The sequence below is a fragment of the Leopardus geoffroyi genome, chromosome E1 (genome assembly GCF_018350155.1).
Source record: "Leopardus geoffroyi isolate Oge1 chromosome E1, O.geoffroyi_Oge1_pat1.0, whole genome shotgun sequence".
Classification (NCBI taxonomy): domain Eukaryota; kingdom Metazoa; phylum Chordata; class Mammalia; order Carnivora; family Felidae; genus Leopardus; species Leopardus geoffroyi.
The window spans coordinates 43570453-43592768 of record NC_059330.1 but is presented as its reverse complement, the minus strand read 5'-3'; the positions used below and the strand labels follow the sequence as shown (position 1 = coordinate 43592768).

The following is a 22316-nucleotide window of genomic DNA, read 5'->3' as shown; positions in this document are numbered from 1 at the left end:
AGACCAGTGATAGTGTTTATTTAGTATCAACAGGGCATTTTTTTTTTCAACGTTTATTTATTTTTTGGGACAGAGAGAGACAGAGCATGAACGGGGGAGGGGCAGAGAGAGAGGGAGACACAGAATCGGAAACAGGCTCCAGGCTCTGAGCCATCAGCCCAGAGCCTGACGCGGGGCTCGAACTCACAGACCGCGAGATCGTGACCTGGCTGAAGTCGGACGCTTAACCGACCGTGCCACCCAGGCGCCCCTCAACAGGGCATTTTTTAAAGGATGTGGCTGAATTCAAGTTTCACGTGAAAGTACATCCTGTCTCTTCTTTAAGAGAGTGTTCTATTATGAATAATGAAAATTGGTGAGAGTAATGACAGACCATTCTCAGATCAAAGAATGAAGAAGAAAATGAAAACACAATGAGAAACATTTAAAAGAAACACTAAACAATAAGAGAACAGCCTATGATGAAGAATGATTCAAATTGACTAACCGTTGGGGTGCCTCGGTGCCTCAGTTGGTTGAGTGTCCGACTCGATTTCAGCTCAGGTCATGATCTCATGGTTCATGGGTTCAGGCCCTGCATCAGGCTCTGTGCTGACAGTGTGGAACCTGCTTGGAATTCTCTCTCTCCTGGTCTCTCTGCCCTTCTGCTGTTATCTCTCTCTCTCTCTCTCTCTCTCTTTCTCTCTCTCTCCCAAAAATAAATAAAAACATTTAAAATGTTTTTAATAAAAATAAATATAAAAAATAAAAATATTTAAAACATTGACGGATGGTTATTTCCAGTATATATGCCTCAGCTATTCTGATATAGTCAGAAAGACTAAAAAGGGATAGAGAGAAACATACTAAGAATTTTAAAAACATACTAGATATCAAGCATAATAATACAATTACAATAAGATTTTGTATATAACATGAGGTTAAGATGTTGAATATATTAATAAAATGAACATTTTTCCAGCGTAAAATAAATAAATTACCTATGTTCAGCAAAGAAGTGAAAAAAATCGAGAGACCAATAATAATAATTGCAAAAACCTATCAAATAATTGCATCTATCAACTGTCCACCAACACCTATCACTCTAACAAAAGGTGACAGGCACAGAGAGTTTTAGGAGTAAGTTCTTTGAAATCTTCAATTTATTTTAATACTATCTAAACCGGTCCAGAGGATTCCAGTTTGAGATGATGAAAAAACCAAAATCTGTCTAGTTTTTCTTTCCTCCAATACCTAACAAAGTGAACAAGAACAAAGAGCTACAGGCAGAATTGAAGGTCTGATGGGAAGCCCAAGAATACCATCCCATGCACAGATCTGTGGTTTGGTTAAATGTCTTTACCGAGTTCATTCTACTTAACTAGAGCAACGAACCCTGCTGGGACATTAAACCAAACCTCAGATATGGGAGCAGGGCTCACATATAATGAAGACCATGTAACATATCACCACACTCTCCGATTACAATAGAAGTGAGTAGAACAGTTTTCTTTAAATGCATCTAGCTGAAGAAAGCTAACTGGTCTGAGATGCTATCAAAAGAGCAACTAAACGTTGTTACATTAAATCCTGAGAATAAAATGAAAATGTGAACACAACTGCTGATATATGCAAAATGAAAAGAAAGGATATGGCACCAATTCTAGCATTAGCACAGCAGAGAAAAATAGCAAAAGAAAAATAAGGAAAGAAGATGGAATGGAAGGAAGATAGCATGCAAAAAAACAAATAACCCCATCTTATAGTAATATAGTCAGTTTAACCTAAGGAACAACCAAAAAGAAGTACTTGACAATTAATTCATATTACGGAGCAATTTCATGGATTCAATAAAACTAGATCTCAAAATGAGAAGGTTACATAACATGGTGGCACCAAAAGAGACAGGGGCACCTGGATGGCTCAGTCGGTTAAGCATCTGACTTTGGCTCAAGTCATGATCTTGCAGTCCATGAGTTCAAGCCCTGCATCGGGCTCTGTGCTGACAGCTCAAAGCCTGGAGCATGTTTCAGATTCTGTGTCTCCCCCTCTCTCTCTGCCCCTCCCCTGCTCACGGTCTGTCTCTGAGAAATGAATAAACCTTAAAAAAAATTTTTTTTATAAAAAAAAAAAAAGAGAGAGACAAGGGTGCCTTGGTTGCTCAGTCAGTTAAGCATCCGACTTTGGCTCAGGTCATGATCTCTTGGTTCAGTGAGTTCGAGCCCCTTGTTAGGCTCTGTGCTGACAGTTCAGAGCCTGGAGCCTGCTTCAGATTCTGTGTCTCCCTCTCTTTCTGTTCCTCCCCTGCTTGTGCTCTCTCTCTCAAAAATAAATAAAACATTAAAAGTGTTTTTTTAAAAAGAGAGAGAGAGACAAACCATGAAACAGATTCCAAATGATAGAGAAAGAACTAAGAGTTGTGTCATAGACTCTAAGTCTAAAGTTCTCTTTTGACCAGCAAAAGAGTGGACCCAAGATTAAAGCAAGAGATGGATAATGTCTGGGGAAAAGACAAGAGCCCCGAATAAGGGCCCTTGCCCCATATTTATTCAGATCAGAAGGCTTACACCCAAATGTAATGGGTGTGTACAAAGAGACAAACTAGGAACATTGACTTGGGGACGTGAGGGAAAAGGGGGGTTTTGAAGATATACAGTGTTTGGGGTTTGGGTCAATATAAAACAAAATCTGGGCACCAGGCAGATGGGTAGATGGTTATTAACAGCTGACAGGAGGTGCTCTTTATTATACCTGTTTATCTTTGCCAGCCTAGGGGATAAGGCAGATAGGGGAAATAACCTCAGGGTTAATAAGGCACCTTTTCTTTTTTTTTTTTTTTTTTTTTTTTTATTAAATTTTTTTTTCAACGTTTTTATTTATTTTTTTTGGTACAGAGAGAGACAGAGCATGAACGGGGGAGGGGCAGAGAGAGAGGGAGACACAGAATCGGAAGCAGGCTCCAGGCTCTGAGCCATCAGCCCAGAGCCCGACGCGGGGCTCGAACTCACGGACCGCGAGATCGTGACCTGGCTGAAGTCTGACGCTCAACCGACTGCGCCACCCAGGCGCCCCAATAAGGCACCTTTTCTTATGTTAACCATCTCCCACTTCGCGCTGCTTTGCCTGCAACACAGCGGTCCGGTCCGTAGTCCAATTCACCAATTTACCTAACCTGGCCCTGTTCTCCTGTGAAAGCAGATTTTCTGCTGTAGTACTAACTTGGGGGTGCTTCCACCCTGAATATCTAATCTTGCTCATTTCATATACCTATCAGGGTCGCCTGGGTGGCTCAGTCAGTTGAGCATCCGACTTTGGCTCAGGTCATGATCTCACGGTCTGTGGGTTCAAGTCCCGTGTCGGGCTCTGTGCTGACAGCTCAGAGTCTGGAGCCTGCTTGGGATTCTGTGTCTCCCTCTCTCTCTCTGCCCCTCTCCTGCTCATGCTCTCTCTCTCTCTGTGTCAAAAATAAATAAACATTAAAAAAACATTTCACATACCTATCTATTGGGCACCTTTGCACCATACCTATTTTAGGCCTTTGCCTCTCCCTCTCTATTCTGGGACCTCTGCACCCCCTTTCTATTTTGGGGTGCCTTTGCTCCTCCCTATTCCTGGCACCTTTGTGCCTCCCTATTCTCGGGGTGTCTTTGCACCCCCCTATTCTTGGAGTGCCAATCTAGTTTACCCAAACTTGGGTGTGAGCATTTTATGACTATATTTCTTTATGCCTTGTTAACCCATTGGTGTAAACCTGGGGGATTCCTAAGCTTATCCCCACAGGGTTGCTGGAGGGAAGGTGGGGAGGGTGGGCTAAATGGGTGATGGGGATTAAGGAGGGCACTTGTGATGAGCACTGGGTGTTGTACGGAAGTGATGAATCACTAAATTCTCCTGAAAGTAATATTACACTAGATGTTAACCAGCTGGAGTTTAAGTAAAAACTTGAGGGGCGCCTGGCTGGCTCAGTTGGTTTTAAGCATCCGACTCTTTTTTTTTTTTTTTTATGTTTATTCATTTTTGAAAGACAGAGAGAGACAGAGCACAAGCAGGTGTGGGGTGGAGAAAGAGGGGGACACAGAATCTGAAGCAGGCTCCAGGCTCTGAGCTGTCAGCACAGAGCCCAATGCGGGGCTCGAACTCACGAACCGCGAGATCATGACCTGAGCTGAAGCCGGACGCTCAACCGACTGAACCACCCAGGCACGCCTTAAGCATCTGACTCTTAATTTCAGCTCACACCATGATCTCACAGTCCTGAGATGGAGCCTGGCTTCAGACTTAAGATTCTTTCTCTCCCTCTCCTCTGCCCATCCCCCTCTCACGCACACTTTCTCTCAAGATAAATTTTAAAAAACATTTAAAAAAATTAATTAAAACTTGAAACTATAAAAAATAAAATTAAAAAATAATTAAATTTTAAAAATAAAACGAGGGGAATTGCCTAACTAAAGAAACAAAGTACTAAGCAATCATTATAGAATTACTAAATAAATTATAAACATCAAAGTAAAAAATAGATGTGGCTGAATCTTATTGACAGACTAAGAGAACTTAAGATAATCACAGTAAAAGCAGAGGGAAAAGATTAATGCTATCAGGAATTTAAATTTTTTTTTAATGTTTATTTATTTATTTATTTATTGAGAGAGAGAGAGAGAGAGAGAGAGCAAGTGAGCAGGGGATGGGTAGAGAGTTAAAGAGACAGAGAATCCCAAGCAGGCTCTGTGCTGTCAGCACAGTGCCCTATGAGGGGCTGAAACTCACAAACTGTGAGATCATGACCTGAGCTGAAATCAAGAGTTGGACATTTAACCAACTGAGCCACCCAGGCACCCCTAATGCTATCTGGAATTTAAATAAAATCTTAAAAAAATATATTAATGCTCTCTGGGAAGATCTTTTATGAAGACCAATCTTTTTAATGTAATTTACCTGCCTAGTATAAGTGTCCTAAGACGTATGTAAACCTCCAAATCTGTTTTGTCAGTGTATTTAGAAAATACACAAGAATCTTTATCAAACCTAAAAATATAAACTTGTGAGCACTAAAAAATTTTTTTTAATGATTAAACGTCAGAACTTCCTACCTCTAAGTTTTAAAAGCTGTCAACTGGTCAGGAAAATGCCAATGGATTTGCAGTCAGGCCATTCAACAGAGATCTAATGACTGCATACCTATTAAGAATACATTTCCCAAAATCCTCTCAGAAAGGCAACTGTAATGGAATTAGTTCTAACAGAAAAGATTCAAGAGAGTTAAGTGCAGAGTAGGATTTTTTTTCCTTAACAGAAAAGTGAATGGAGCAGGTGAGTGAAATAGGTAAAGGGGATTTAGAGTAGAATTATCTTGATGAGCACTGAGAAATGTATAAAATAGTGTAATTAGGATATTGTACATCTAAAACTTACTGAATGTTAATTACACATGAATTTTTTAAAAGGAAGGGAAAAAGTAGAAAAATGACCCCCCAAAAGTGATGGCTTCTCATTTTCTGTCCTCTAAAAAGAATACAAATAACATCATCTAGAGTCTAACATAGTGGCTTCGTTTTCAAAATGCATCACTGTATTTTCCTCATAAGGCAGTTATACATTATAAACCTTAAGCATATAACAGTCACGTGATTTTTTCCGTAAGCCCGCAGACTTCCACAAGCCTCCAGGAGCTTACAGCCAGACTAGTCCCGAGGTTTCACATATTAAAGCTTTCTCCACAGCCACAAGTTTCTTTTCTTGTTGGGGTTGTTGAACACAAACTCTTCAACTTAGACCAATTCTGTTCCTAAAAGTGTTAGCTGTGCTTTCTTTTTGATGAACACTCTGACTCCATCTTGAACAACGTCCCCATCGGAATCTACTTTTGTTTTGGTATATTCTAGAATATAAGAAAAGCTATTACAATCCCTGGTTTGAACACAAACTTTCACACCTATGTGTTCAAACTTATTTTTGAGAAGTTGTTTACTGCTGAAAGTGTCAGAGTAGGGGCAGGTGGGTCGGCCTGCATCTTCCTTTTCCTCACAGTCCAAACAGTGGCTTGGACTAACAAAGTTAACATCATCTTCTTGGTGTTCTGGTGTCCTAGGCTGGCTATTGTGTAATTTTCTAGGTAAAGTTTTGCATTTAATGCAATGGATTTATTTTTAGGTATTTTTTATACTATTGAAAATGGTATATTTAAATTATTTTCTTTTGCAGTTTGTTGCTGCTACATAAAAAAATATTGATTTTTGTGTAATGACCTTGTACCCAGCAACCTTTCTATACTTTTATAAATTATAATTATCTGAATATCCTCCTGAGTTTTCTACATATATAATTTTGTTTCCAAATAATGGCAGTTTTCTTTCTTTTCTATCATTATGCCTTTTATTTCTTCATCATGCCTTACTGCTTCAGTTAGAATTTCCAGTATAGTATTGTAAATGTGATGATAGCGGGCATCCTTACCTCATTTCTTTTCCTTTTTTTCTTTGAGAGAGAGAGAGAGAGAGAGAGCACAAGTGGGGGCTGGGCAGAGGGAGAGGAAGGGAGAGAATCTTAAGCAGGCTCCATGCTCAGCACCACACCTGATGTGGGGGCTCGATCTTAGAACCATGAAATTGTGACCTGAGCTGAAATCAAGAGTCAGATGCTTAACCGACTGAGCCACCCAGGAGTTCCTACTTCATTTCTTTCTTTTTTTTAATTAAAAATTTATTAATGTTTATTTATTTTTGAGAGAGAGAAAGACAGAACATGAGTGGGAGAGTGGCAGAGAGATGGAGACACAGAATCTGAAGGAGGCTCTGAGCTGTCAACAGGATGTGGGGCTTGAACCCGTGGACCATGAGATGAAGACCTGAGCCAAAGTCGGACACTCAACCGACTGAGCCACTCAGGTGCCCCAGCCTGCCTCATTTCTGATCGCAAAGAGAAATATTTCCATATGTCACCATTAAGTATTACCTTATTGAAGTTTTATATATATATAACTTTTATCAGATTAAAGGAGTTCCCTTCTATTCCTATTTTGCTAAGAGTTTTGTCTTATTTCTTTCAACAGTGTTTTGTAGTGTTTGAAGTATGATCTTTGTACTTCTTTTGTTAATTTTATTCCTAGGTGATTTATTCTATTTAGTGCTCTTCTAAGTGACACTTTCCTTACTATTATTTTTGAATTGCTTATAGCCATTACTTTTTAGTGTGTTGAGATTTGGCTTTATAATCCAGTACATGGTGATTTTAGCTAAATATTCCCTATGTGAAAAAATATGCATTCTGAAATTATTGGGTACGGTGTTGCCTATATCTCCATTAAATCAACTTTGTTAAATTTCTTGTTCAAATATCCTAAAGTCTTAATGATTTAATATCTTAATATCTGCTTATTCTATTAACTACTGACAAAGATGTATCAAATCTCCTCCTGGGTGCCTAGATGGCTTATGACTCAGGTCATGACTCATAATTTGTGACTTTGAGCCCCACATCTGGCTCTGTGCAGACAGCGTGGAGCCTGCTTAAGATTCTCCCTCTCTCTGCCCCTGACCTCTGCTCGCACACTCTCTATCTCAAAATAAATGAGCTTTAAAAAATTTCTCTCAGTGTAATTTTGGATTTTTATTTCTCATTATAATTTTATAATTTTCTTTGTTTTTTTTTTGAGACCATGTTAATACGAGGATACAAGTTTGGAATTATAACATCTTCATGGTGAATTAAACTTCTTTTTGTTATTACTAGAAAAGCTTTTTCTTAAAGCCTATTTTGTTTGATGTTAATATTCCTACTCTACCTTTGCTTAGTGTTTGTATGGTCTATACTTATCCATCCTTTTACTTTTGACTTCTCTGAATCCTTAGATTTCAGATATTTTAAATTCTTAAATTTTAGAGCCTTAGATCACTTCCTTGATGAATTTTACCTAGCATATAAGTAAGAAGTAATTTCCACGTTACTCAACTCTTCAAAAAACATAAAAACAAGAAACACTTGCCAGTTTGATTTATGGAACTGTCATAATCTTTATACCGAAATTTGATGAAGACAACACAAAAAAGGAAAATCACAGGCTAATCTTTGTATAAACAAACAATGCAAAAATCCTAACCAATTAGCATGCAAAAACCCTCAACAATTAGCAATCTGAAAATCATTTTTGCAATATTAGTGGTAATTATGAGATTACTGACATATTTGTGTTTAAATCTACTTTTACTGAATTCCCGTTTTTGTACCACATGTTCAACTTTCTGTTTCCTTCCATTCTTGCCTTCCTTTTGGACTAATTATTTTTTATTTTTCTTGTTAATTTAGAAGCCTCAAAGGTTATTGTAGAAATTACAATATGCATCCTTAATCTATCATAATCCAATTTTATTTTGGACTTTTATCCTCATTCAAGATGATACTGTTTTTGTTTTATACAATGTTTTCCCAGAATTATTTATATATTATCATTTCATTTCTTCTTATCCTTCCTTCCCTGTTGTCCTATATTGAAAGGGAACACTGAGAGCTAAGTCAAATAAAAAAATTTTTTTCAGGCATCTGGATGCCTCAGTTGGCTAAGTGTCTGACTCTTGATCTCAGCTCAGGTCATGATCTCAGGGTTTGTGAGATCAAGGCCTGTGTCAGGCTCTGTGCTGCCAATGTGGAGCCTGCTTGAGATTCTCTCTCTCCCTCTCTCTCTGCCCCTCCCCTGCTTGTGTGTGTGCTCTCTCTCTCTCAAAATAAATAAACTTAAATTTTTTTTAATTAAAAAATTAAAAAAATACATTTTCAACCTGTACCTAAACAGTCATATAAAATTTTACAGCATCAGGAACCAAAAGAAATGTATAAATAGTTAACAGGAGAGCAAAAAACTGACTATAAACAAAATAACAGAATCTGAATACAGGGGAAAAAACTGAGATGCATGAAACAAAGTGGAGGAAAAAACTGTAAAAAACATTCTTATATCTAAGTAAATATGATGAAAAATGTAATATAATAGTCTGGAACTAAAATTCAAGATGATACCAATGTTCTAGTTGGGGGACAGGTATCATAAGTAGAGAAAGCAGAAGGAACAGTCTCATTGTTGGTCTGTGACTGCTTTTTGTCTTACAGGTGGTGGGAAGGTTGATCTGAAAAATGTGACAATGAAAATGAAAGAGTTTACAGGTGAGTTTCTATGACACTGAAACCCTAATGCTTTATAATAAATTATATTTAAATTTTTATATTCCTAGTAGTCTATTGTCCATATTAATTTTGCCTTTTTACCCAGTTATTATAAAATATAAAATATTTCTGCCTGATAAAATCCATTTGATCTTGGATTATCTGTTTGAAAAATAAACTATAAGACTTGCTTTTGATAACATGTCCTATGTACTGTACAGATTTTTTTCTCATATATGTATATATGTCTTCACCTACATGTAAATAGCTAAATTTTAGGCAAGCACATGAATAAATAAGGTAAAGTTTTGGAAAGCTCAAGATAATGTGGTTTTGTCAACGATCAATTACATAAGTCAGTATAAGATCTCCTGCCATAATCATTTCTTTCGGCAATTCATTATCCAATTTGGTAACTAGATTTTATTCTGTTCATTATCCCCCAAATTAAGGGAGCCTTTATTATATCAATAATTTAGGAACAAATTTGCTTTGACTTCTAATGACACACTGTATTTCCACATTCCATTTTACTTTCACTCTTTAATCCCCAACTGGGAATGATGCCATATAAGCTATTTTAAGTATATTTAAAAGTACATATCATATAGGTCAATAACATTTTCTTATGAACCTCTTAAACTTACATAATACTGAGTAATTAATTTCTATAATTTTCACCTATAAACCTTCTGTATTTTCAAAGGAGAAAAGATTGATGCCACAGATCTGAAAAACATTCTTGGAGACATGGGGATAGAAGTCAACGATAAGGAATGTCTGGAACAACAAAAATTACTACCCGCTGATGGTGAGCTGCATCTGTAACCTCCAGAGAGTTCAGTTTAATGGTTCTATTTATGATCTTTATATTTTAAAGTGACACATGGTCAGGTATTTGTTACCTGCACCCATCCTCCAGCTCTTGCTTGAACAGTCTCTTACTCTGTACTATTCAAGTACAGAGTTCAGCTGTGAAAAAGAATCCTTTTCCACAAAATCAGTATTGAGGAAAGATGTTACTGATGATTTGGGAAGGGAAAGGACAGAGGGATTTATATCTTGTCTCAGTAAACATTGCAAAAGTCCTCATAAATTCCCGTTCTCTCCCAGAGTTACTGTTCCTTACATTGTCCCTGGGGGATTCCCTTTTCCTAATCCTTATCCCTCTAAGAGCTGAACCCTCAAAACTCCCCCCTCTGTTAAGCTCAATTTCTTTTTTATTAAGTTTTTATTTTAATTCCAGTGTAGTGAATATACAGTGATATATTCATTTTAGGTGTACAATATAGTCATTTCAACAATTCCATACCTCACTCAGTGCTCATCACAAGTGTACTCCTTAATACCCATCACCTATTTTATGATCACCCCACTCAGCTCCCCTCTGGTAGCCATCAGTTTCTTCTCTATAGTTAACAGTCTATTTCTTGGTTTCTCTTTCTCTCCCTCCCTCCCTCCCTCCCTCCCTCCCTCTCCCTCTCCTTGTTTTGGTTCTTAAATTCCACACATGAGTGAAATCATATGGTATTTGTCTTTCTCTGACTAACTTATTTTGCTTAGCATATATACTCTCTGGCTCCATCCATGTTGTTGCAAATGGCAAGGTTTCATTCTTTTTATGGCTGAATAATATTCTGGTGTGTGTGTGTGTGTGTGTGTGTTTATCGCATCTTCTTTATCCATTCATCTCTCTATGGACCCTTGGGCTGCTTCCATAATTTGGCTATTGTAAATAATGCTGCTATAAACATAGGGGTGTATGTATCCCTTTCAGTTAGTGTTTTTGTATTTTTTGGGTAGACATCCAGTAGTGCAATTCAAAGGGTAGTTCTATTTTTAGCTTTTCTGAGAAACCTTCATACTGTTTTTCCACACTGGCTATACCAGTTTGCATTCCCGCCAACAGTGCAAGAGTGTTCCTTTTTCTCCACATCCTCACCAAAACTTGTTTCTTATGTTTTTTATTTTAGCCATTCTGACAGGTGGGAAATGATATCTCATTGCAGTTTTGATTAGCATTTCCCTGATGATGAGTGATGTTGAGCATCTTTTCATGTGTCTGTTGGCCATCTGTATGTCTTCTTTGGAGAAATGTCTGTTCACGTCTTCTGCCCATTTTTAAATTGGATTATTTGGTTTTTGAATGTTGAGTTGTATCAGTTCTTTATATATTCTTAATACTAACCCTTTATTGGATATGTCATTTGCAATTATCTTCTCCCGTTTAGTAGATTGCCTTTAGTTTTGTTTATTGTTTCCTTCGTTGTGCATAAGCTTTATATTTTGATGAAGTCCCCATAGTTTATTTTTACTTTTGTTTCCCTTGCCTCTGGTGACACATCTAGAAAAATGTTGCTATGGCTAATGCCAGAGAAATTACTGCTTGTGCTCTTTCATAGGATTTTTATGGCTTCAGGTCTCACATTTAGGTCTTTAATCCATTTTGAATTTATTTTCATGTATGGTGTAAGAAAGTGGTCCAGTTTCATTCTTTTGCATGCGGTTGTTTAGTTTTTCCAGCACCATTTATTGAAGAGACTATCTTTTCCCCATTGGATATTCTTATCTCCTTTGACAAAGATTAATTGACCATACAATTGTGAGTGTATTTCTGCGTTTTCTATTCTGTTACATTGATCTATGTGTCTTTTTGTGCCAGTACCATACTGTTTTGGTTACTACGGCTTTGTAATATAACTTGAAGTCCAGAATTGTGATACCTCCAGCTTTGCTTTTCTTTTTCAAAATCGCTTTGGCTATTTGGGGTCTCTTGTGGTTCCATATAAATTTTAGGGTTTTTTTCTAGTTAAAAAATGTGTTGATATCTTGATAAGGATTACAATAATGTATAGGTTGCTTTGGGTAGTATAAACATTTTAAGAATATTTGTTCTCTCAATCCATGAGCATGGAATGTCTTTTCACTCATTTGTGTTTTCTTCAATTTCTTTCATCAGTGTTTTACAGTTTTCAGAGTAGAGGTCTTTCACCTCTTTGATTAGGTTTATTCCTAGGCATTTTGTTATTTTTATTTATTTTTTTTTTAAATTTTTTTTTTTCAACGTTTATTTATTTTGGGGACAGAGAGAGACAGAGCATGAACGGGGGAGGGGCAGAGAGAGAGGGAGACACAGAATCGGAAACAGGCTCCAGGCTCTGAGCCATCAGCCCAGAGCCCGGCGCGGGGCTCGAACTCACGGACCGCGAGATCGTGACCTGGCTGAAGTCGGACGCTTAACCGACTGCGCCACCCAGGCGCCCCGGCATTTTGTTATTTTTGGTGCAGTTGTAAATGGGATTGTTTTCTTCATTTTTCTTCCTACTACTTACTTCATCATTAGTGTATAGAAATACAACAGATTTCTGAATATTGATTTGTATCCTGTGACTACTGAATTCATTTATCAGTTGTAGTAGTTTTTGGTGAAGTCTTTAGGGTTTTCTTTTTTATTAGTATGTTTTATTTAAACTTTAACAGTTCCCCCTCCCTTTTTTCTTGCCATTTATTTATTAAAGAAACTGGGTCATCTGTTCTAATATTTCTTACATTCTAGATTTCATTGATTACATCTCCAGGGTGTTCCTCAAATTTTTTTAAATGTTTTATTTATTGTTGAGAGAGAGAGAGAGAGACAGCACAAGTGGGACAGGAGCAGAGAGAGTGGGAGACACAGGCTCGGAAGCAGGCTCCAGGCTCCAAGCTGTCAGCACAGAGCCTGATGTGGAGCTTGAACCCATGAACTGTGAGATCATGACCTGATCCAAAGTCGGACACTCAATCAACTGAGCCACACAGGCAGCCCTCCAGGGAGTTCTTTAAATGTTCCTCTACCACCTACACATTATGTACACTAGGCAGACCTAAACACTTGATTAGATTTCAGGTTTGCTTTTTTTCCCCAGAAAGAATATTTACACCTAGTATCATGTGCTTCATATTGCATCACATGAGGAAGTGCATTAGCTTGTATCTCTTTCTTTTGTTTTTGTTTTTGTTTTGTTTTGTTTTTGTTTGTTTGTTTTTTTGTATCTCTTTCTATATGATGTGAAAATATACATCTGGATTCTGATGATGTCATTCTGATCCCATCCATCATAATATTTTCTGTCAGCCTTTTACCTAATTAATAGTTTTAGCAGCTATTGATAATCACTACTTGAACCCATTATTTCACTTGGAGTTACAAAATGGTAGAAATTCTTCATTCTTCCTGCATCTATTAACTAAAATACTTCTGAAAGAATTCTCTCACTAAATTATTTGGATTTTTACTTTTTAAAAATCTGAAATCTGAATCATTTACATCTTCAACTTAAGAACAATGACTTAATTATTAGATTTATACAAAAAGAAATCAATGTTCAGTCTACACATTTAGAAAAATATACAACTGTTTGGGTAACGACAAACATCCATATACTGGTATTGCAAAGCTCTTATTACAAGAATAATTCTTATTCCAGTTCAAAGACTTTTTCAACAAGAAGACTATATGACAGTCTTGTAATTTAGAAGTAACTATGTATCAAAATCTCTTGGGCACCTGGCTGGTTCAGCAGGCTAAGCGTCTGACCCTTGATTTTGGCTCAGGTCATGATCTCACAATTCATGAGTTCAAGCCCCATATCAGGCTCTGTGCTGATGGTGCGGAGCCTGCCTGGGATTCTCTCTCCCTCTCTCTCTGCCCATTTCCCACTTGCTCTTTCTCTCTCTCAAAATAAATAACTTAAAAAAAAAGAATCTCTGTACATCAACAGATGAAGTAAAGATAAGCACTTGTGGGAAATGCTATGTGAATATCTCTGAATCAAGAACAATATCTTGCTAGTAATGAAAAGACTGCAGACCCTGGCCACCCCCACCCAAAAAAAAAAAAAAAGTTGTTCAAAAGCATGTCTGGAGATTTTGAACAAATCCAGACAAGCATGAAGAAGCGTGTCTGGAGCTGAGCCATGGTGAGGGGTATAGACAAGACTTGTCTACAGAAAAATAGAGGGTAATAGTCAGACAACAGGTGCTCTGCTCTCTTAAGACTACAGGAGGCAGCTCAAAATTAGCTTGCACACTTTCTTTCCTGGGGTCTCCTCAGCAATGAAAAACCACAAGGCTCCGGGGTTTTTTATATAGAGTATTGTGTCATTTGCAAATAGTGAGTTTTACTTCTTGCTTACCAATTTGGGTGCCTTTTATTTCTTTATGTTGTCTAATTGCTGTGGCTATGACTTCCAGTACTATGTTGAATAAAAGTGGTGAGAATGGACATCCTTGTCTTTGTTAGCCATGGAGTTTTCATATGTGACCTTTATTATGTTGAGGTGTGTTCCCTCTAAAACTACTTTGTTGAGGGCTTGTGTCATGAATGGATGTTGTATTTTATCAAATGCTTTTTCTGCATCTAGTGAGATGATCATATGGTTTTTATCCTTTCGTTTGTTGATGTGATGTATGACGTTGATTGATTTGCGAATATTGAACCACCCTTACATCCTAGGAATAAATCCCATTTGATCATGGTGAATGATTTTTTAAAAGTATTATTGGGTTCTGTTTGCTTAGTATTTTGTTCAAGATTTTTGCATCTATGTTTATCAGAAATATTGGCAGTGGTGTCTTTATCCGGTTTTAGTATCAAGGTGATACTCACCTAATAAAATGAATTTGGAATTTTTCCTTCTTCTATTTTTGGAATAGTTGGAGTAGAATAGGCATTAATTATTCTTTAAATGTTTGATAAGATTCACCTGTGAAGCCATCTGATCCTGGTCTTTTGTTTGTTGAGAGTTTTTTAGTTACTGATTTAATCTCCTTGCTGGTAATCATTCACTTCAAATTTTCTATTTCCTCTTGCTTCCATTTTGGTAGGTTATATGTTTCTAGGAATTTATCCATTTCTTTTCAGTTGTCTAATTTGTCGGTGTATAGTTTTTTCTAATATTCTCTTATAATTGTTTGTATTTATGTGGTGTTGTTTGTTATTTCTCTTCTTTCACTGGTGATTTTGTTTGTTTGAGTCCTTTCTCCCTCCCTCTCTCTCTCTCTCTCTTTTGATGATGAGTCTGGCTAGTTTATCAATTTTGCTGATCTTTTAAAAGAACCGGCTCCTAAAAATCTATAAAGAACTTATCAAACTCAACTTATCAACTGAGTGAAGAAATGGGCAAGAGACATGAACAGATACTTTTCCAATGAAGACATGGTTTCCAATGAAGATGGCTAACGGACACATGAAAAGATGCTCAACATCACTCATCCTCACGGAAATACAAATCAAAACCACAACGAGATACCACCTCACGCCTGTCAGAATGGCTAACATTACCAACTCAGGAAACAACAGATGTTAGTGAGAATGCAGAGAAAGGGGAACACTTTTGCACTGTCGGTGGGAATGCAAACTTGTGTGGCCACTTTGGAAAACAGTGTAGAGTTTCCTCAAAAAATTAAAAATAGAACTACCCTATGATCCAACTGCACTACTAGGTATTTACCAAAAGGATACAAAAATGCTGATTCAAAGGGGCAAGTGCACCCCAATGTTTTTAGCAGTACTGTCAACAATAGCCAAATTATGGAAAGAGCCCAAAGGTCCATCGACTGATGAATAGATAAAGAAAATGCAAAATATATATACAATGGAATACTATTCAGCAATCAAAAAGAATGATCTTTTGCCACTTGCAAGAACGTGGATGGAGATACAGTGTATTATACTAAGGAAAATAAGTCAGAGAAAGATAAATATCATAGGATTTCACTCATGTGGAATCTAAGAAACAAAGCATGTGAACATAGGGGAAGGGAAGGAAAAAATAAGATAGAAACAGAGAGGGAGGCAAATCATAAAAAGATTCTTTTTAAAAAAATTTTTTATTGTTTATTTATTTTTGAGAGAGAGAAAGACAGAATGTGAGCAGGGGAGGGGCAGAAAGAGAGGGAGACACAGAATCTGAAGCAGACTCCAGGCTCTGAGCTGTCAGCACAGAGCCGGACATGGGTGAACCCATGGACCTTGAGATCATGACCTGAGCTGAAGTCAGACACTTAACCACCACCCAGGTGCCCCCCATAAAAGATTCTTAAGAGAGCGGGAAGCAAAGCATAAGAGAATCTTAATGGCAGAAAACAAACTGAGGGTTGATGGAGGGAGGTGGGCGGGGGATGGGCTAAATGGGTGATGGGCATTAAGGAGGGCACTTGTTGGGATGAGCACTGAGAGTAATATGTAAGTGATGAATCACTAAATTCCAACTCCTGAAACCATTACTACACTATATGTTAACTAACTTGGATTAAAATAAATTTTTTTTTAAATTAAGGGGCACCTGGATGGCTCAGTTCATAAGCCATCTGACTTCAACTAAGGTCATGATCTCACAGTTTATGAGTTCGAGCCCCACATCAGACTCTCTGCTTCAGCACAGAGCCCACTTTGGATCCTCTGTCCCCCTCTCTCTCTGCCCTTCCTCCATTCATTCTCTCTCTCTCTCTCTCTCTCTCTCTCTCTCTCTCTCTCTCAAAATAAATAAATCAACTTAAAATCTTAAAAATAAATAAATAAATAAATAAATAAATTTTAAAAACTTTAAAAAAATTTTGATATGAAATTTATCGTCAAATTGGTTTCCGTACAACACCCAGTGCTCATCCCAACAGGTGCCCCCATCAATGCCCATCACCCACCCTCCCCACCCTCCCACCCCCCCATCCCCCCATCCCCCCATCCCTCCATCAACCCTCAGTTTATTGTCAGTTTTTTTTTAAATTTTTTTTTTAACGTTTTATTTATTTTTGAGACAGAGAGAGACAGAGCATGAACGGGGGAGGGGCAGAGAGAAAGGGAGACACAGAATCGGAAGCAGGCTCCAGGCTCTGAGCCATCAGCCCAGAGCCTGACACGGGGCTCGAACTCACGGACCGCGAGATCGTGACCTGAGCCGAAGTCGGACGCTCAACCGACTGAGCCACCCAGGCGCCCCTATTGTCAGTTTTTAAGAGTCTCTTATAGTTTGGCTCCCTCCCTCTCTAACTTTTTTTTTCCTTCCCCTCCCCCATGGTCTTCTGTTAAGTTTCTCAGGATCCATATGTTTTCACAACATATGGTATCTGTCTTTCTCTGTATGACTTATTTCACTTAGCATGACACTCTCCAGTTCTATCCACATTGCTACAAAAGGCCATATTTCATTCTTTCTCATTGCCAAGTAGTATTCCATTGTGTATATAAACCACATCTTCTTTATCCATTCATCAGTTGATGGACGTTTAGGCTCTTTCCATAATTTGGCTATTGTTGAAAGTGCCGCTATAAACATTGGGGTACAAGTGCCCCTATGCATCAGCACTCCTGTATCCCTTGGGTAAATTCCTAGCAGTGCTATTTCTGGGTCATAGGGTAGATCTATTTTTAATGTTTTGAGGAACCTCCACACTGTTTTCCAGAGAGGCTGCACCAGTTTGCATTCCCACCAGCAGTGCAAGACGGTACCCGTTTCTCCACATCCTCTCCAGCATCTATAGTCTCCTGATTTTAATTTTAAATTTTAAGAGAGAGAGAGAGAGAGAGAGAGAGAGAGAGAAAGAAAGAGAAAGAAAGAAAGAAAGAAAGAAAGAAAGAAAGAAAGAAAGAAAGAAAGAAAAAAAGAAAAAAAGAACAGCTCCTGGTTTCACTGATATGTTCTATTGAAGTTTTTTTAGTTTTTATATCATTTATTTCAGCTCTAATCTTTATTATTTCCTTCCTCTTTAAGCTCAGTTTCTGAAAGGATGCCAAAATTGTCTCCTCTTTTGTTTATGAATATTATTTCTCTTTTCCTTTAAGCACAAAGGCAGGCATCATCTTCCTAAATAAATAAATAAATGGCATCTTCTTAACAAAGGCCTATCTATACAAGTAACTCTTATACCATCTCCTAGAAAATTAAAATTTTAGACATTATTATACCAGTTTGGAAGTTAGCAAAACCTTCAAGCACAAGCTTTATGGGAGCAGGTACCAGCAGTTGCAAAATGGGAAACGGTGAAGGGATCTTGAACAGACTGCAGGTGAAACTCCTCCACCGTATGGGTAGAGAATGCAGCATTATTTTGACTACAAAGATGAGTCTGGGTTTCCAAAGCCTCCATCTATGACACTGCACCGTTATGATGAAGTTATGATGAAGCCATGAAAACCAAGGCTGAAGCTACTATCCCTTTGATTCCTGGGAGAGGTGAGGATTTTGTGGGTCAGAATAATTTTGATGATGCTGACCAACTGAGGATTTTCATGTTAACTCTTTTTCATGGCATGTCCCTTTAACTGGATTGGGTTTTTTATGTCTTTTTCTTGACCACCTCAGCCACAGGAAGGTATGAGACCATTCTAGGATTTGGTCTCTCTCAAATTAAGTGGATCTTGATTGTCAAGTTTTATACCTATTTCTCTGGGTATTTTGATGGTCTATCCTGAGCTTTGGCAGGTGTTCCTGATTTTAGGCTTTGTCCTGTTTCTCAGAGCATTTGTCAATTATGAAAAAGTTCAGGAGATGCCAGAAATGATCTCAAATCTCCCCAGGACCAGAGTTCTCTTTATTTACTAAAGATGTTTTCTGGCAAAGGCCTTCCTGCATTTATGAATTCTCTCTCAAAAAAACACAAGAGAACGCCTGCAGGAAGTGAATCAGATACAGAAGATGCAGAACACAGAGGAATAATCACCTGCTTTTCAGAAATTAAGTGCTGTTGAAAAAGAAAAAACGGTACAAGCAAATTCCTGTTGTTTCTCATTAGGTCACTGATCTGACAAACTTTGGGAGTAAGAAGTAAAGGAAACAATGGAAATGTGATAGAAATAAGAAATGAGAAGAGCCAAAAATAGAACAGTAAAGTATGGGTATGTGAGCTTCACCTCTGTAGCATATGAACCAACAGTTGCCTTGAGAGTGAAAGAGTAAAGTAGATCTAATAACAACAAGAGCTCAAATTTGTTGAGCCCTAATGATGTGCCAGGTTCTGTCCTCACCATACACAATGATGACAGCTGGTGCCCATTTTACAGAGGAGGAAACTGTGGCACAGAAAGGCTAAATAATTTGCTTAAGGCCACAAAACTAGTCATCACCAGAGCAAGAATTTGAACCCAGGCCATTTGAACCTCTAAACCATACTACTACTCTATACCATAGCGAGAACTGTTTTCATTGCTTAACTTCATCATGATTTGAAGGTTAAAGTGGATAGATTTCTAAAGTTAGTCACACAAAGGAAAGTCTGACCCCTGTATCTATTTGTGACTCATTCTCTATCCTGAACTGTGCCTATTCTTTCAGATGACAACAAAGTTTTTCAGAATAGATTGCTGTCAGCTTTGAAGTCTTTCAAAGGTAGGTAGGAAATGTACTGAGAAAGTATATAAAATTGACATCTTTAATCTTTGTATTTGTATTTTTTTCCTAGCGATGAGATCATGATTCCTCTGCCATTCCTTCTATATATTAATCTTTTTTTTTTTTTTTTTTGGTGCTATATAGGCTTGATCTCAGGATCAGACTCAAAGGAATCAGTCCTAAGTATCTCCACAGTTGTCTTTCTATGCACTTTTGGATAGGTCTAATTAGACTTTCAGCCTTCACGATCCTGAAAATAACCATCGTAATGTCAACTGTGAATTGTTAGTTTTCTTCTATTTTTTTTCAATATTAAATGTGCCATGTGCTCACTAAATATAAATTAGAGAAAAATGATCACTCATAATCCTATCCAATCATGACCACTGTTAATATTTTAAAGCCCTATATGGTTAAAATAGCAATAATCTCATAGAGTCATAAGTGCTCTGAAATTCCATTGGAAGACTCCATAAAAGACACCAATGTGCTAGTCTTGGTAAGTCAAACATATTCTTCCAGTGATGAAATACATTGTTATCGCTATAGTTAAGCAATTAGATAAAGTGGTTGGCTTGCCTAAGAGCCACAATATACAAAAAATTGTATCTAATACTAGAATCACATTGACTTAAGATGCTCACAGTATGATAGGTATAGGGGAAATGAATCCATCTCCTGGAATAACAAGTTGATGTCCATCTGGGTTGACTCTATTTATGTACTTGCTGACTGCGGAATGTCAGAATCCCATGCATTATTTACATTGTTCATTTTATGTATATTTTTACTGGGCATATGATTTTAATTCATATATGTTAAATGATTGATATAACTTCACCCTATAAAATGATGTAATTTTTTAATAAAAACACCCTATAAAATGACACTATTTTCCTGTGGCAATCACCTTTGTAACGGCTATGGCTATGTACTTTTCCGTGGAATGAAGATATAATGGTTTGCTTACCAATACCCTGTCATTAGATATTGAAATTCTGGGTATTTCTTTCTTTCTTTCTCCTTTTCTTTCTTTCTTTCTTTCTTTCCTTCCTTCCTTCCTTCCTTCCTTCCTTCCTTCCTTCCTTCTTTGTTTTCCTTCCTTCCTTCCTTCCTTCCTTCCTTCCTTCCTTCCTTCCTTCCTTCCTTTTTATTTTAAGTAAGACTGTAATAAACATTTCTCTCTCCCCTGTGGCATAAGATTTTCCGGCATTCCCAAAGGTGGCATTAGTGGGCTATTACAAAAATTTGGAAGAATCACGATAGTTACTGCCAAACCATTTTTCAGTAAGGTAATTCCAGTTAACCTTCTGACTAGCATCCAGACCTATTCAGAGTTGATTTAATTCATCAGCACAAGAAGTATTTTTCATATTGTGTCTTTATTGTTTTTTTTTTTGTTTTTTTTTTACATCTCCATCCCTTTCTAAGGAGGAAAGATTGATACTAATAACCTGAACACAGTTCTGAGGAACATGGGGATCAAGCTCAAAGATAAGGAATTTAAAAATGTGATACAAAATCAACCTGTTGACGGTGAGCATTGTCAATAATTACATCACCTTTTAGGGGAAAACTTAGAATCTTGGGATCATGTATAAGAATTTCTAAAACTAGATTGATTTGAGGAGTTTAAGATATTTTTAAGAATCATGGAGAAGAACTTGGTCTTTTTTAAAATTTATTTATTTATTTTGAGAAACAGAAAACATGTGCCTGCAAGTGGGTGAGGGGCAGAGATAGAGGCAGAAAGAGAATCCCAAGCAGGCTCCATGCTGTTAGTGCAGAGACTGATGCAGGGCTCAATCCATGAACCATGAGATCATAATCTCAGCAAAAAATCAAGAGTCAGACACTTAACCAACTGAGCCATCCAGGCGTCCAAAGAACTTGGTCTTAAACTAAGAAGAAATCCTGTCTTTTTTCATTTCTATTCATCTGAAATTATCATCCCACTCAACAGTGATTAGTGCAGAAAGGTTATTCATAGCCGTTGTCATGCCAGAGAATGGTAGAGAGAGACAAACATGGGAACAGTGGGGGAAATGAATGAATGACTAACCAAGGGAGCCTGAAATAATTGGGAGAAAAATATACATCTTGGAAGTAGTAGAACATCATTAATATTTCCACCACTAATATTATATCCAATAACCACGTGTCACCAACATTTTGAGATAGATACAGGAGTTGAAAACATTCAAGAAGTGTTACTGGCAAATAGAGGGAAGATGCAAAGTCCCTTGCTCAGTATCTGTGCTAGATGCAAAGTTCACCAAAAACAAAACCAGCTGGCCTCTATAAATGATATATTTTGCCATGCTTATAAGAAAGTATCTGGAGATAGTACGTTTGTCACATTCAGACCCTGTGTTCAAGGAACATGACCCAAATGCCATTGTCCTTCTTACTAATAAGGAATCAAGCACAAAAAGCAGAAAATATAAATTTAAGGTGAACGCAAATTATTTAGTAGAATATATGGACTTTCACTGGGCCCTAAGTCCCAGTTTTCCTAAGACTTATGTCATGGTCTGAATTTTTTATGTGTTGTATTACAGCTGATGGAAATGTTTCTCTGAAAAAAGTGATGAGTGATGTGAAAGCAGTTACAGGCAAGTTACAAGTTATCATAAAGATTAAAATTCTAATTCTTTAATGACATTTTCCTGTTTTCAGTGAACACATAATCCATAAGTATAGTACTCATTTCCATGACTCCACTCCACCTCAATGAAGTAGCTAGAATATTTCTAATACCATTGCATCAACACATGGTTGTTTCCTTATTCCTTTACCGTGCCTCCTTGCTTGTTAAGA

General features: G+C 37.4%; 1 protein-coding gene and 2 pseudogenes across 1 annotated transcript in view; 2 read left to right on the top strand and 1 right to left on the bottom strand.

Moving 5' to 3' along the window:
* Positions 1–22316, top strand: part of LOC123602928 — a 111420-nt gene that overhangs the window by 79264 nt on the left and 9840 nt on the right. Inside the window, exons 23-27 of the mRNA XM_045487245.1 lie at positions 9076–9129; positions 9836–9940; positions 19440–19493; positions 20928–21032; positions 22058–22111. Of these exons, the coding sequence (XP_045343201.1) occupies positions 9076–9129; positions 9836–9940; positions 19440–19493; positions 20928–21032; positions 22058–22111 (372 nt within the window). The remainder of the gene's footprint in view (positions 1–9075; positions 9130–9835; positions 9941–19439; positions 19494–20927; positions 21033–22057; positions 22112–22316) is intronic.
* Positions 5464–6037, bottom strand: LOC123603870 (annotated as a pseudogene).
* LOC123604203 lies at positions 18054–18768 on the top strand (annotated as a pseudogene).